Source organism: Pelobates fuscus, chromosome 5, assembly GCF_036172605.1.
Source record: "Pelobates fuscus isolate aPelFus1 chromosome 5, aPelFus1.pri, whole genome shotgun sequence".
NCBI classification, from domain to species: Eukaryota; Metazoa; Chordata; class Amphibia; order Anura; family Pelobatidae; genus Pelobates; species Pelobates fuscus.
The window spans coordinates 335,279,262-335,295,874 of record NC_086321.1 but is presented as its reverse complement, the minus strand read 5'-3'; the positions used below and the strand labels follow the sequence as shown (position 1 = coordinate 335,295,874).

The 16,613-nt window shown below is 41.3% G+C and overlaps 1 protein-coding gene across 1 annotated transcript in view; it reads right to left on the bottom strand.

Moving 5' to 3' along the window:
* The window catches only part of SNTA1 (syntrophin alpha 1), a 54,028-nt gene that overhangs the window by 7,065 nt on the left and 30,350 nt on the right, over nt 1–16,613 (bottom strand). Inside the window, exons 3-5 of the mRNA XM_063455739.1 lie at nt 7,295–7,493; nt 5,681–5,867; nt 5,343–5,473 (exon numbers count right to left, since the gene is read on the bottom strand). Of these exons, the coding sequence (XP_063311809.1) occupies nt 5,343–5,473; nt 5,681–5,867; nt 7,295–7,493 (517 nt within the window). The remainder of the gene's footprint in view (nt 1–5,342; nt 5,474–5,680; nt 5,868–7,294; nt 7,494–16,613) is intronic.

The following is a 16,613-nucleotide window of genomic DNA, read 5'->3' as shown; positions in this document are numbered from 1 at the left end:
TTTCTGTATCCTACAAAAGCATTGACCTCCTATTTTAAACACACTGTTTATTCTTAAACACAGGTGTTTCACCTTGCAATGTACTGCTTTTTGACAACATGACGAGAAACAATAACACTGTTGAGGTAAGACAAGCCTCATCATGTTGAGACAGCTGTCTGTAGTAAGCCAAGGTGTGGGCAATTCCTGTTTCTTCACCAGTTCACCTAAGTTCAACTCATATGACCTCTACATCTACACTTCATCAGCAACCCCAAATCCCTGGCCCTTGACTTCCTGTCCTTCCTCGGATTTGTAAATGTTTAAATTTGCCTAGTGGTAACAATATATTAAATGAGGACAGTATAATCACTAACCTATGAAGTTGCTTCTGAATAATAAGATGTACATCAATATACTCTACGCTGGTATCATGCATGGATAGGTCTCTGATTTTAATTATTAAAAGGCACAGTCCAGGCACCAACACAACTTAAAGCAATACTCTCACCAGACCATAAATATTGAGAATTTCATAAAGTGAAATTCCACTATCATGTTTTGCCAATTTCCACCACTATTGCAATTTTACACACACATTGCATGATTTCTATCCTTTTTTAAGACTGGATAACTGCAACCCACTTCACAGACATTGGCTCTTTTGATATGCTAAGAGACCAATAGCATTTAGGAGACAATTCTTTGCCAAGGGGCATAACCAAAAAAAACAATAATTATCAGGGATGAATAATCGTGCCCTTGGTATAAATATTCATAACGGTGACAGCATACCCTACAAGGGGAATCCAAACAGGACTATTGTAACCTGGGCCATTTTGAAGGAACTGTGAAGTCCGCTGTATTAGGAGAGTGTAACGAGGAATTGAACATTTCTATGAAATTTATAAACTGCAACAAATTCACAGATGTAAGAATTTTTTCTGTGGCCAGACACCAACTACAACAAGATATTAATACACTTTACCATATAGATTGGGGTTCGATTTAAACAAAGGAAGGGCATGGGAGGGCAACTTCCTACAGTCAAGCCTTTCCTTTAGCCTTACACCTCCTCCCGCCTTATACCTCCTCCCAGGCCGGCTTGGAAATGTGATATGGGGGAAAAAAATTTAAATTTTTGAATGCTAATGATCCATGTGTTATCTAGAAGCCAGATCTAAGTTGGATGAGTGACAGTTTCTATCGGAGCTCCCACAGACTGAAAACTCCAGTATTGTAACAGTGAGGTAAGTAATCCGAATATCTGTTAATTTCTCCTTTTTAATTTTTTTACTGCTGTTGGTGTAAATTGTTTGTCATATATTTTTCTTGCGTTTGCTGTGAGTTTTGTTCACAATAAATATTCCTTTATTAAGTTTTGCCTTTGTCTTGTAAAGATCCACGCTAGCAAGATCCAAGTTATTCAAGAGACCCATTTACTAGTACTTTCCGTTGCAGAGATATTTTTCTAAATTCTGTTTTGATAGTTGTTAATCTAATTTGCTTGGGGACACACCATTACAGCTTGCCTTTCTGTGGCAGCTTTTCATAGTAGAACTAAGTATGGGTGGTGTTAAAGGAACACTATAGTCACCTAAATTACTTTAGCTAAATAAAGCAGTTTTAGTGTATAGATCATTCCCCTGCAATTTCACTGCTGAATTCACTGTCATTTAGGAGTTAAATCACTTTGTTTCTGTTTATGCAGCCCTAGCCACACTTCCCCTGGCTATGATTGACAGAGCCTGCATGAAAAAAAAAACTGGTTTCACTTTCAAACAGATGTAATTTACCTTAAATAATTGTATCTCAATCTCTAAATTGAACTTTAATCACATACAGGAGGGTCTTGCAGGGTCTAGCAAACTATTAACATAGTAGGGGATAAGAAAATCTTAATTAATCAGAACTTGCAATAAAGAAAGCCTAAATAGGGCTCTCTTTACAGGAAGTGTTTATGGAAGGCTGTGCAAGTCACATGCAGGGAGGTGGGACTAGGGTTCATAAACAAAGGGGTTTAACTCCTAAATGGCAGAGGATTGAGCAGTGAGGCTGCAGGAGTATGTTATATACACCAAAACTGCTTCATTAAGCTAAAGTTGTTCAGGTGACTATAGTGTCCCTTTAAGGGAGATTTTTATTATTATTTTGGTGTAGTGCAGGCAAATAGTGATTTTTAATCCTCTCCCCCCTGCCCCTCCCACACCCCTTCCCCACCCCTGGAACCAAGTTGCAAGCATGTTTAGAGAAGGGTGTTTGTGAAATACAGTACAGACAAGTCTCATGCTAGGTGAATAGATGAAGCACCAGGAGTCTAATAAAGATGTCTATGAAGAGGTGGGGCAGCTTAAGGTAAGCATACCTACTGTATGAAGGCTTTAGGCAGCACAGACAGGGCCGGTGCGTCCATTAGGGCGCACCGGCCAGGGAGTCCAAGATTAGAGTGACTGGTAGCAAGGAAGCGCACAGCATTCCCTCCTGCCAGGGTGGTGGGGGAAGTGAAAGAGATCATTAAGGGACTGGAAGACGTGAATAGACACACAGAGCAGCTGAGGAAGGGGCGAAAGAGAAGCAAAAAGGGGCTGGCAGAGGAGAAAGAGACACACAGGGACTCGGGAGGGAGGCACACATAGACGCTCGTGAGGGAGACACACAGAGGGTCCTGGAGAGGAGAAAGACACACAGAGGGGCCTGGGGTGAAAGAGACACACACAAAAGAGCTGGGGAGAGTAAAAGACACAAAGGGGCTGGGGGAAGTAAGACACACAAAGGGGTTGGGAGGATGTAGGAGACATACAAAGAGGGGAAAATACGAGTCATGCAAAGAGGGGAGATAAGAGACACACAGGGGGCTTGTAAGAGATACACTAAAGGGGGATGTTAGACACAACACTTTTAAAAATAAATTGAATAATAAAAATAAAAAGCTGCTCCTCACTCTTTCCCTGGCAAGACTCAAGCCCCCATCCTACCCCACAAACTCTCTCTTTCACACTACACACACATATACACAATGCATGCCTACACACACACAGAAACATACAATGCAACCCTACTCACACAAACAAACACACAATGCATCCCTACACACAGAAATAGACAATGCAACCCTACACACACACACACACACACAGAAACACTCAATGCATCCCTTTCACACACACACACACACACACACACACAAACACAATGTATCCCTTGCACACATACACAGAAACACACAATGTATCCCGTACACACACTGCATCCTTTACATATATAAACACACAATGCATCCCCTACACATACACAAACACACAAACATAATGCACACACACTCAATGCACCTCTTACGCACACTCAATGCACCCCTTACATACATAGAAACACATTTGCATCCCTTAAACATAAAAACACAATATAACACAATGCATAACTTACACACATAGAAACACACCTTTTTGTAAGCATCCCTTACAAACATACACACACACACACACACACACACACACAGAAACACACAATGCATCCCTTACACACAAACACACTGCATCCACTACACAGACACTGCATCCCCTATACACACACACTACATCCCCTACATACACAAACTGGTATTCCTACACGCTACATTACATCCTCTACAATAACACATCCCCTACACACATACACTCTACTCCCTGTTAGCGAACTCATTAGTGGGCCATGTAGGTGGACTTACGGGCAGACCTTGTGGGCATACTCACGGTCAGGCACTGGGGGCCGAGACCTTGAGCTGTGTAAGGGGCCTCATAAAAGAAGCTGCTTCTTGTTCCCCGGGGCATTGATTTTTGTGAGCAAAGTTACAAACGGCCTCAGGAGAGCCTGTTCTACACCAGACCAGTGGAGCCAGACTGTATCATCCTCCTCTCGTCCTCATCTGGTGGTAAGTAGGCAATCTAGATGTCACATAGTGGGTAGAGCATATGGGGGGTGGCAAAAAATATGTGATGAAATGAAAACTGGACTGGTATCTCATACCTGGGTGAGTCTGTTTCTCTCTTCTACAGAGATTCTGAACTACCTGTTTGTTTGTGTTTTTTTATCTGGAATTTTATGTTTATGTTTAGTGACATTACTTAACCTCTTAAGGACTGAGGCAGTTGTACAAGTTGTGATCAAAACAAAACAAAAATAAAACCTTGAATTTGCGCTATTTGTCTGTTCTACTGTAATTCACCTCTTTCATATTATGTGCACCCACACTTATTATATATCATTTTGTTCACGAAAAAAGGGCTTTCATGCCACATAAAATATTTATATATTACACATTATTTTAATATGAATAAAATATTTTTTTTAAATGAGAAATTAAGACTTTTTTTTTTTTGCATGGCATTTTAATTGTGAATGTCATAATACTGTTAGCTGTTACTGCAATAAAGTACACATATTTGTATTCAGCGATGTCTCACGGGTAAAATTGTACCCCCAATGTACAGGTTTTATGGTGTTTTGGAAAGTTACAGGGTCAAATATAGCATGTTACATTTTTCAGTTTACACCCATTGAAATTTGCCAGACTGGTTATGTTGCCTTTGAGACCAAATGGTAGCCCAGGAATACAAATTACCCCATTGATGGCATACCATTTGCAAAAGAAGACAACCCAAGGTGTTACAAATGGGGTATGTCCAGTCTTTTTTAGTAGCCACTTAGTCACAAACACTGGCCAAAGTTAGTGTTAATATTTGCTTGTGTGTGAAAAATGCAAAAAACTAATTGATGTTGTGTTTCTGCCTGAGATAGGTGGGTAAGAGGGGCTGATCTCCCATAGCTGAGAGGTGTGTCCAGCAATGGAATCTGACCAAGTTTATAGTCAGTTTAGAAACGTTTATTACATACTTTTCTAAGTTGTTCTTGCTTTATTTTGGTTTGAATATTTGCTTAAAAGATGGTGCATGCCGCCTTAAATTATCAGTGATTATATTTGTTTGTTTTACTTACATTGACAAAAAAATATATATATATATAACTTTTTTATTGCTAGTTTGTTACAATAAATGATAAATGAACACATTGCATTAGTCTTTTTCACTTTGTGCAGTGGATTTATATTATTTTTATTCTAAGTGCCTTTTATTTATTATCTGTGCTATTCCCTTTTTCTTTGTTGCCCAGTTTTGTTTTGCATAATTAGTGAAGGGAATATGATACTTTTGCACTAGAGGGAAGCTGAATCAGCTAGAATGTATTTTGGTTTGGTTGTTTTGTGGACTGTGTCCAGGATTTGTTTTTGTAGCCTACTCTGGTCCTGTGAATTATACATTTTGTAAGCAAACAGGTCATTTTCGACCAAAGTCACATTTGAAAGCTTGTTGATTCACTGTTTTTCTTACCTTGTGGCAATGAGAGGATAGCAGAAAGCTGGTTTGCTGAAGCCCTCTCGGGTGTGTGGGAGACTGTTGTATAACAAGAGATCCTTCTCTGTAAGAATGGCCAATAGATTCCGCTTGCCATCCTGGGTGAGCTGGCAATCAAAATAGAAAGATATCTGGTTGACTTTCATTAACACTGATTACAGATCTCTAGCTGTATTTGAACCTCATCCTCTGTAATATCCAGTGGGCAATGTGCTGGTATAAATGTGGTTTTAAAGTCCAACAATATTTTCGATATCTAAACTGCACTACAATGAAGTCATAGAAATTGTATATTATTGTAAATTGTATATTACCTGCTCAGTCAGCCAACCCATGTGTTTAACCTCTTTGCCTAGATACTGCTTGATATCCTCTCGAATCCGTGGTATAAGACAAGAAACATTGGTGTGGATGGCATTAAACCAAGACTGAGCTGTGCCCTCGTCCTTCGCCCGCAGGAATAAAACATCTCGGCCATCTGCTGAGCAAATTTCCAGGTATCTGCAGTGCAACAAATAATGAAACACAAAGATGGTATTTTAAGAAATCAAACTTTATAGCTGATGTTAAAATAGAAATATAACCTACATGTATAGGTCATGCATGAGATTGGAACTGTATTTTTGGAAACATAATATGTAACCCTTTGGTCCCAAGCTGAAAATTTCACAGGTTACCTTTTAAAACATGGTGGCCTATATGAGTTTGCCTCTACATTTCTTTTCTACAGGAAACTGTGTGTAGGCAAAATAAATACGTATTAAAAATGTTCACCCACCAGGCAAATCATGGGAAAACTCCTGTAGATGTGTCCTGTGTCATGTTTTCATCATACTTGGCTGGTGACTTCATGTTTCTCACTTTTTACTAAACCTATAATCCGCTTCCATTTTCACACCTATCCTAATAATAACCAAGCAAGAGACATAATTAAAGCGCCATGATCACCGTCTGGAGACTTTGCAGAATTCACAAAGACCAGACTGTGACATCGCCACTGTGGTCCGGTGGAAGGGGATGGGGGTGGAGGGTGGGTTAGTCAGGTAAAGGTGAGTTATATCTCCTGGTCCTCTAAAGCACCAGGAGCCAAAGTCTCTGCTGAACTCATGCATTTGCGAGAGCACAGCATTGAGGTCAATGGAGGATCCCACAAGATCCTGAGATCCTCCATGGATATAGACCAGTTGTAGGCAACCTTCGACACTCCAAATGTTGTTGACTACATCTTCCATGATGCTTTGCCAGCATTATGGCAATAAGAACATTATAGTAAATGTAGTCCACAACATCTGGAGTGCCGAAGGTTGCCTACCCCTGAAAATTCCCCGCAGCCGTCACTGGTGACCGCTATGTGGATTGACACTTCTAGAATGTGATAGTGTCTAGACGTGTCAGGCGTAGAAAATATACAGTTTATATCTTAAATGAGTATTCCTTAAAGATTCTTACACTTAAAGAGTGTAAGCCTTGCACTGATCTGGTAGGGAGTTTATATGCAAACCGAAGTTTGGTCAGACTCCAAAAAATTATTAAAAAAAGTGCAGTGTACTGTATTTTCTATGTTGCATAAATTAGCTTAGCTGTTCTCTTATAAAATATGCATTTTAAGGTAAGCGCAGCATTTCTCTTCTATACGCTATATTGAAGTCTGAACAAACTCTAGTTGGCATCTTGCCCATTCCCAAATGGATATCCCATGTAACTGAGTTAATTCCATAGGCATTAGCTTGGCAGAATAGGACCTGCCAAAAATTACTTACATTGACATTGTGACAGGCTAATGCCATGTATGATCATATACTGTAACTAGATCCCCATTATTTGTGTTTTTAATAACTTTTATATTTTATGGAATGTGATGCTAGTTTATAGTTCAGTGAGTGAGTGTGCTAGGTTCTGAATATTAGCCTCACTTATATTCTTCCCACCTGGGCTCAAGATCTGAGGGTATGAATCTTCGGGAAACATAACACATCTTCAGTGGAATGCTCTTCCCATCCTTTATGTCCCGCGGGGGCAGAGCAGGAGAACCCTTCTTGAGTGGAGTAACTGGTGGAGTGGAATCCCAACTATTGGAGCCACTAGGTGATCCTTTGAAGTACGGAGAAATTTCTTTCATGTATTTAACTAATAAAATAAAAGAAACAAGATATTAAGCACGTCAGTGGAAGAAATCATAAAGCAAGCAGTAGTCAGTATAATGCGAAAGAAAAAAGACAGACCACATCTTTATCAGTAATAAATACCTCCATTTCTTCTAACATTTCCCCATGTTGGTGATCACAATCATAGTTATATTGATAGTATCATAACAATGTATGCTCCTTGCAATGACGATAGAACTTAATTGCTTATAACTGCAGCATAAAATCCTTTCCATTCTTATTATTCTCATTATTGCTCCATAAATAGTATACCTGAAAAAAAACTATTTGAGGCTCTAGAAAGAGTTCAGGTTTTTATTATTAAAGGGACACATTCAAAAACCATAGTCACTTCACCTGATTGGAGAGGTTATGGTGTTAGAACTAGGCGTTGCTGCCCAACAATTCAATTTTTTAATTGTGTCAAAACAGGGCTTTAGATTGAATGTTTTTATGGATGCATAAGAAATTGGAACTCGTAGCTCCACCTTAATGTCCTGTCATTCAAAGAGTCACACTTCCTAGGTCTTAGTCACACAGTAATCTGATTTGAGAGACTTGCAGACGGTGCTCCCCAGGAGCAAGTGCTTTAAAGTCTAAGGAGTAACCTGTCTCTTTGGTGATGCACTGCCCACACACCACACTGTCAGCAGCTTCATAGAAACAAGTCACTCCTGCATGTCTCTCCAACTGACATCCTAACTCATTGGTATAGATTGGTATGAGAGCCAGGAAGTGCAATTCCCAGCTGTCAAATTAACAGTGCGTGTAGCTGGAGTTACAAGCTCTGCTGTCAAGCACCATAACCACCTGAATAATTCACCTTTAAAATGGCCGTCTAAGCACCATAGCAACTACAACTTTTTGTAGTTTTTCGAGTGCAAAGAGTCTTCAAAGTTGAAACGTTCCAATGAATTTGCTGAGCAGTGCATGCCAGAAGAAATCCAGTTTTTGTCAAAACTGATTAAAACTAGGGGGCGCCGGGGGGGGGGGGGGGGGGAGGGGCCATCAGAAAACAAACCAGAGAGACATTCACCGTTACCTTGAGTTTACACTTTAAAAGTTTGTTATTTTTTATACAGTATCTAACCTTTTGGAAATGGTTGCATCGTGTTATGCTTTTCCTAACTCTGTATATGTGTTGTGTATTTTTTTTTCCTATTATTGTAACATTTTCAAGTTACTGTAGTTGTAGGAACTAGTTTATCAAACTGGGTTATTTTCCACTTTTTAGAACTGTTTTGCCTCCCCTTGTTGTGTTCGTTGATTGATAGCACTGATGTCAGCCAACAGTCAATTCGCACATGAGACAAAATTGGAATGCATAAGCATTAGAAATTAATTGACATTCAGTGTTGCAATAAAAAAAAACAAAAATAAAAAAAACAATAAAATGTTTCAGTAAAGCACTTATTGTCAACCATTAAACTGCTGTGTAATGTACCTCATTGTCAGGTTCTTCCAAATAACATGCTGGAACTGATGATGAGTCAATCCATTTGATCCAATGTAATTCCCTAATGAAAATGCAATCTCTATAAAATTCTTTAGTGATAATGGTTTGCAGCATAATGTCTCCTGATCTCCTGACGATTGACACAGTGAAACACCAAACACAGTTTAGAGGCTAACAATATTACGTCATTGCATATTCGCCTTATCACGCAAATCACAGATTCATGTATTTTCCCACCATCTGTTGAAACACGTTCAAATTTGTCCCAGCCTATTCCGCGAGACGCAAACTGTTTTAGTTTTGTTTTTTGCTCCGACAGCACATTTTAATCAGCAGCGGCACCTAACGAGCTGCATAGTACAACCACTACTTTAGGAACAAGTAAATATTGTGTGAATTTGACAAATTAATATGACCATTTGCACTGAATCTGTGATGTCATCATTTTGATATTGGTAAGTGTAAAACAAAAACGAGTTTTCCTTTATTAGACAATGATCGAATCAAATATACCGTATATACTCGAGTATAAGTTGACCCGAATATAAGCCGAGGCCCCTAATTTTACCACAAAAACTGGGAAAACTTATTGACTCGAGTATAAGCCTAGGGTGGGAAATGCAGCAGCTACTGGTAAATTTCTAAATAAAATTAGATCCCAGTAAAATTACATTAATTGAATATTTATTTACAGTGTGTGTATATAATGAATGCAGTGTGTGTGTATGTTTGTGTAGTGCGTGTATATAATGAATGCAGAGTGTGTGTGTGTTTGTGTAGTGTGTGTATATAATGAATGCAGAGTGTGTGTGTGTGTTTGTGTGCAGTGTCTGTATATAATGAATGCAGTGTGTGTGTTTGTGTGTAGTGTGTGTATATAATGAATGCAGAATGTGTGTGTATATAATGCAGTGTGTGATTGTATGAATGCAGTGTGTGTGCATATAATGCAGAGTGTGTGTTTGTATGAGTGTGTGTGTATATAATGCAGAGCGTGTGTGTATATAATGCAGAGTGTGTGTTTGAATGAGTGTGTGTGTATATAATGCAGTGTGTGGTTGTATGAATGCAGTGTGTGTGTATATAATGCAGAGTGTGTATTTGTATGAGTGTGTGTGTATATAATGCAGAGCGTGTATGTATATAATGCAGAGTGTGTGTTTGAATGAGTGTGTGTGTATATAATGCAGAGCGTGTGTGTATATAATGCAGAGTGTGTGTTTGTATGAGTGTGTGTATATAATGCAGAGTGTGTGTGTATATAATGCAGAGTGTGTGTTTGTATGAGTGTGTGTGTGTATATAATGCAGTGTGTATTATATACACACACACTCTGCATTATATACACACACACTCTGTGTGTATATAATGCAGAGTGTGTGTTTGTGTGAATGCAGAGTGTGTGTGTTTGTGTAGTGTGTGTAAACTGGGTGGGGGAAGGCATTTTTATTATTTTTAATATTTTTTTTATTTTAATATTATTATTTTACTTTTATCTATTTTTTATTTTAATATTATAAAATGAAATTATTAAAAAAAAAAATTGTCCCCCCCCTCCCTGCTTAATACCTTGCCAGGGAGGGGGGCTATGGCAATACCTCCCTGGCCAGGGCTGTGCAGTGGGGGGGCTGGCAGGAAGCGTTTACTTACCTTTACAGCAGCTCCTGTCAGCTCTTTGCAGCTCCCCTGTTCAGCTCAGAGTGTAAGTCTCGCGGTCTGCATGCCGCGCGCAGCGTTGCCACGGTAACCCGTGGCAACGCTCTGACAGCCGCGGATCTCGAGAGACTTACACTGGGAGCTGAACAGGGGAGCTGCACGGAGTTGACAGGCAGGGCCGGTGAAAGGATTTTTGCCGCCCTAGGCAAAAAAAATTTTGCCGCCCCCCCCCCATATGTCCTGCCCACCATGTGACATCACAATGCCCGCCCATATGCTCTGCCATATGGGCCAACGTCAGTCTTCACAAAGTGTCTTTTATCTTTAAAGACTGTGTTTACATTAAAAAGCCTACAGGCACAGGCAATATACACCAGAACCACTACATTAGTATCCATTTAATGTGAGGTAAATTAGAGATTAGTGCCACTAATAATATATTGGATTGCCTACTTACCACCAGATGAGGACAAGAGACTGATGATGGGCTCAGTCTGGCTCCACAGGTCTGGTGTTTTTAACAGTGCTCACAACAATTAACAAACAAGAAGCAGCTCCATTTTTTAAGGCCCCTTACACAGCTCAAGGTCTGGGCCCCAGGGCTTGACCGTGAGTATGCCTACAATGCCCACCCATAAATACCTACATGGCCCACCCATGAGTTCTCTCACAGGAAGTGGAGTGTATGTGTGTAGGGGATGTTTTATGTGTTATTGTAGAGGATGCAATTTGTGTGTGTTCTTATGGAATGTAGTGTATAGGGATACCAGTTTGTGTAAGGGATGTAGTGTGTTTTTAGGGGATGCAGTGTGTGTTTGCGTGTAAGGAATGCATTGTATGTTTCTGTGTGTGTGTGTGTTTAAGGGGTGCAAGGTGTGTTTCTGTGTATGTAATTGAATGCAGTGTGTGTCTGTAAGGGGTGCATTGATTGTGTATTCATTTCCCCTTCCCTCCTGTCCCTCCGTGTTCTCCCCTTCTGTCCCTTAGTGCTCTCCCTTGGCCCCTTGTCCCTCTGCAGTCCCCCCTTGGTGGTTTTCTCACTCCCCCCTCTCCCTCTTAGTGGACCTCCCCCTCCCAAACCCCTTAGTGGTCCTCCCTCTCCCAAACCCCTTAGTAGACCTTCCCCTCCTCCCCCCACCCCCTTAGTGGTAATCTCCCCCCCCCCCAGTGGTCTTTACCCTCTTCCCCCCCTTAGTGGTCCTTACCCTCCTCCCCTCTCCTTAGTGGTCCTCCCTCCTTAACCCCCTTTGGTGGTCCTTCCCCCCTTAGTGGTCCTCCCTCTCCCAAACCCCTTAGTGGTTTTTACTCCCCCCCTCCCCTAGTGGTCCTTACTCCCCCCTCCACTAGTGGTCCCACTCCCCCCCTCCCCTCACCTAGTGGTCCTTACTCCCCCCTCCACTAGTGGTCCTTACTCCCCCCTCTCCTCCCCTAGTGGTCCTTACTCCCCCCTCCACTAGTGGTCCTTACTCGCCCCCTCCCCTCCCCTAGTGGTCTTTACCCCCCCCCTCCACTAGTGGTCCTTACCCCTCCTCACCTCCCCTCCCCTCCCCTAGTGGTCCTTACTCCCCCCTCCACTAGTGGTCCTTACTCCCCCCTCCCCTCCCCTTGTGGTCCTTACTCCCCCCTCCACTAGTGGTCCTTACTCCCCCCTCCCCTCCCCTAGTGGTCCTTACTCCCCCCACTCCACTAGTGGTCCTTACTCCCCCCTCCCCTCCCCTAGTGGTCCTTACCCCCCTCCACTAGTGGTCCTTACCCCCTCCACTAGTGGTCCTTTCCCCCCCCCTTCCCTCCCCTAGTGGTCCTTACTCCCCCCCCCCCTCCACTAGTGGTCCTTACTCGCCTCCCTCCTGACGGTCACTCAAACCCGGCCGCCCTCCATACAGCAGTGCTGCGCCGCCTGGGGCTTGCTAAAGCGCTCAGGCGGCGCAGCATGAGGAGCCGCAGCGGCTGCCTAGGTCGCCTTACAGGTAGCGCCAGCCCTGTTGACAGGAGCTGCAAGGAGCTGCTGTACAGGTAAGTAAACGCTTCCTGCCTGCCCCCAACAGGACCGCCGGGGCTTGTAATGAGCCCGGCGGTCCTGGTCTGTATTATGTAAGTTGCCATAATACACTGACTCGAGTATAAGCCGAGTGGGTCTTTTTCAGCACAAACATCTATTCCTGACCCTAAACTGTTAAAAACCACCATCTGGCCCCTATGGTTCCCCCTTACTCTCCTAAATATAGTGAAATCTTACTTTTGTCTAGGTCTGCAGCTGCTGGCTCTGCCCCTGACCTGCTTGCAAGGCTGCCATCATCAAAAGTAATTCTCTGAGCCAATCACAATGCTTTTACATAGGATTGTCTGAGACTATCAAGGAGGCCGATCAGGGGCAGAGCCCCTTGAATCAGTCCATATCTATGAGTACAGTTCAGTGTCTTTGTGCAGAGGGTGGAGACACTGAATGTCAGTGCTGCACACTGTGCAGCACCCCCAGGGAGCACCTCTAGAAGCCATATGAGGAGTGGCCCATCGAGGTATCCCTATGCTGTAATGTAAACACTGCATTTTCTCTGAAAAACAGTATTACTGCAAAAAGCTTAAAGGGACTGATTATACTCACCAGAACAAATAAAATAAGCTGTAGTTATTCTGGAGACCATAGTGTCCCTTTAAGGCACAATCTTTTTTATTTACATTTTTTTTATAATTGTGATCACTTCAGGCGTTGAACCATTAGCACTTATTCTTGATTCGTATCCCACTTCTTGATATTATTTGATGACCAAGAAACCATCCATCCGATTATTTTATGGTTGAATGTAGGAAGTGTAAAATCAGCATGGCTTCAGGTTAATTTTCACTACAGTGGAAATAGTATTCTTTTGTAGCGAATATTTGGCTTTTGGTAAGAGTTCATAATTACCTTGTACCAATGAATATTCAATCATAAAATTCCTGCATTGCACGCAGGTTTTACATTTCTTTGATGCAATGTTTGCTGAGTGTGCAATATGCAAGAAGAATCCTGCAACGTAAAAGTCTCTATGACAATATCGTTTTGAATTATGTTGGAAATGTAATTATGTGATATACAAGTTCTAAATACAAAAACATAAACTAGTCCCATGGGCACAGAATTGGAGGGGGTGTCTAAAGCAAAATCATTTATATACCATCTGTTACACACGTAATAACCTAAAATACTATGCTCAAAATGCTTTCGATAACATCTGCTTTACACTTGATTATTTATATATCAGCTGATATGACTTGAGTCACTTTTACGCCATCTGATGTGCCTAGAATAACTTTTATCCCATCTGATGTACCCACAATCACTTATATATACCATCTGCTGTGTATATAATAACACACAGACTATCTGATGGGCCTAAAAAGCTTTAGATAGCACCTGCTTTGGTCATAATGATTTCTACATAAGCGGATGAGATCACAATCATTTTTAAACCATCAGATGTGCTTACAATCACTTATATGCCACCTGACGTGCTCACATTAATGTACACAAGGCTCAAAAATGATCACTTGCTCACGCACTATCTGTAAGTGAATATTCAGATTTACCCAACCCACTCTCCCCACCACAACCACTTCAGGCTATCAGGCATTGCAGGGTCTCGCGTTACAGAGAGCAGGGATTTGACCCTAGAAGTTAGATAACTATTGGAAAAATGTATAAATTAACTCATAGAATAACCATAAAGTAGCATTGACATCGTTTTGTCTTTACTAGTTATCACTTTTTTTAAATTTACTTTAGTTTTTTAGTTTTATATAAGAAAAAACTGGGACTATTCTTTCAAAGGGGGAGCATGATCTTTGGGAATTTTTGGCAATATGCGGAGCTTAAGCAAAGTTCTATTTCAGTCGCTAAGCTAATTTACTCACAATCCATTAGTCAAAAGAATTCCACAGAAGGGCAAATACTTGTATTGAGATCTGGCGCAAAGAAGAAAACATGATAAATATAAATAAAGGCAAGTAGTGAGCAAGGAAGTATAATCATTAAGATACAATTACTATAAAATTTTATTCATTGAAAGGGGATAAAGAAAGGAAAAGAAAAAAACCCAAAAAGAAAAAAAAACAAACATGACAGTGCCGCCTTAAAGAAACACTGTAGGCATTATAACCATTTCATCTCATCGAACTGGTTATAGTTCTTGGAGTACCCTGGCACAGTCTGTCCATTCAATGTTAAAACATTTTCAAGCAATTTAAAAGTGAATTAGGGTGCATGGCTTCCCACAGCCCAGCCCCCACTGGAGGTGTGGCTGAGTCAGATATTATACACTTCCTTGTTGTCATATGCATTCATCCCTGCAGTGGGCACTGTAGTAGGCTGAATGTGGTCACCTGACAGCTGCCCATTACTGCTTAGGCTAATGCTCATTAGCCCAAGCAAAACATAGGGGATGGGCTGCTGGGGACTTGTCTATCATGAGACATTAAAAATTATAAAAACTTGTCTATCATGAGACATTAAAAACTAATGCTGAATTTATGTTTTTGGGTATAGCGCCTCACCCCGCCCCCCAGCTTCAGATTCCCCTATGGAGGTTGTGGCGAAACCAACCGCGCCACTGGGCATTGGAGAAGCTTGTTTGCCCGCCTCCTGCCTGCTGACTACGGCCCCTGGGAGATTTGACCCTTTAACCCCTTAAGGACACATGACATGTGTGACATGTCATGATTCCCTTTTATTCCAGAAGTTTGGTCCTTAAGGGGTTAAATACAGTATTTGGGCATATTGTATTATGCTGCTACTGGCCCTTTAAGAACCATCTGGGGACATACTGTGACTTTTGGGAACAATGCCCCTTTAAGACTATGGCCCTTGGAAGATATTGCCTGTTAAAGAATATTTTAGCAGATTGGATTTTAAAAGACTTGCTGCCCCTTTAAATTGTATTGGAGCAGTTCTGCAGCTTTAAATTGGCACTTCGGATGCAGCCAAAGTGCCAAAGTAGTCGAAGTGGCCGCCATTCGACAAACGAACACGTGGCGGAGGCCATCTTTCTTCATTCGAACGAGGTCAGCGGTATGTGTAGCCAAATCCATGGAACTGAAATCGGCTACACACAGGGCCGGACTGGGCATTAAAAGCAGCCCTGGAAAACATTTTTTACCAGCCCCATATTGCGTCGCGCCAGCATAGTGTGCAGATACAGAGTTAGAAAAGAGAACTTAAAATTAAAAATTATTACTCCAACGTAAAAAAAGCACTCATATGCTTCAAAATAAACAAAAGTGCTGATTTATTTTAAGCAGATGTGCCTTTGCATGTAATCAATGTTTCAGTCCAACTACCATGACATTAAGGAAAGCTTGGTAATGGGACTGAAATGGTGAATGTATGTTGGGCACAACTGTAAAAAATTGACGTTATCTTGTTTACTTTGAAGTCCTGTGGGTGCGCTCTTCACTTTAAATATGTTATTGTGCTGGAGTATGCACCTACCTAGCAACAAGACTGGGCCAATATCTGCTCATTACATATGGTACATATTAATGACATTTCTCTGTGTATTATGCATATATAAATGTACATTATTATATGTGTAAATATAATAGACATAATTATATATATATATATATATATATAATTAACTAATACACACATTAATATACATGTCATATACCAGTGGAGGATCCAGAGCCTGATCCCGGGAGGGGCAGTTGTAGATTATTTAAAGAAAAAAATCCATGCACAATAACCACTACTGCTCTGTGTAGTGGTTATGGTGCAAGGAGTGCCGGGACCCCCTCACAGAGTAAGTAGTCAAACCGTTTAAGAACAGTTTGACAACTTACCTGGGGTTTGCTGGGATATGGGGCTGTAGTAGGGTATAGGAGCAGTGGTACAATGTGTGAGGGGTGCAGTGTGTGTGAAAGGTTCAGTGTATGTGTGTGTGGGGGGTGTAGTGTGTGAACGCGTAGCGTGTGTGGGGAAATGTGTGTATGGGGGGCTGTGAATGTGTGTGTGTG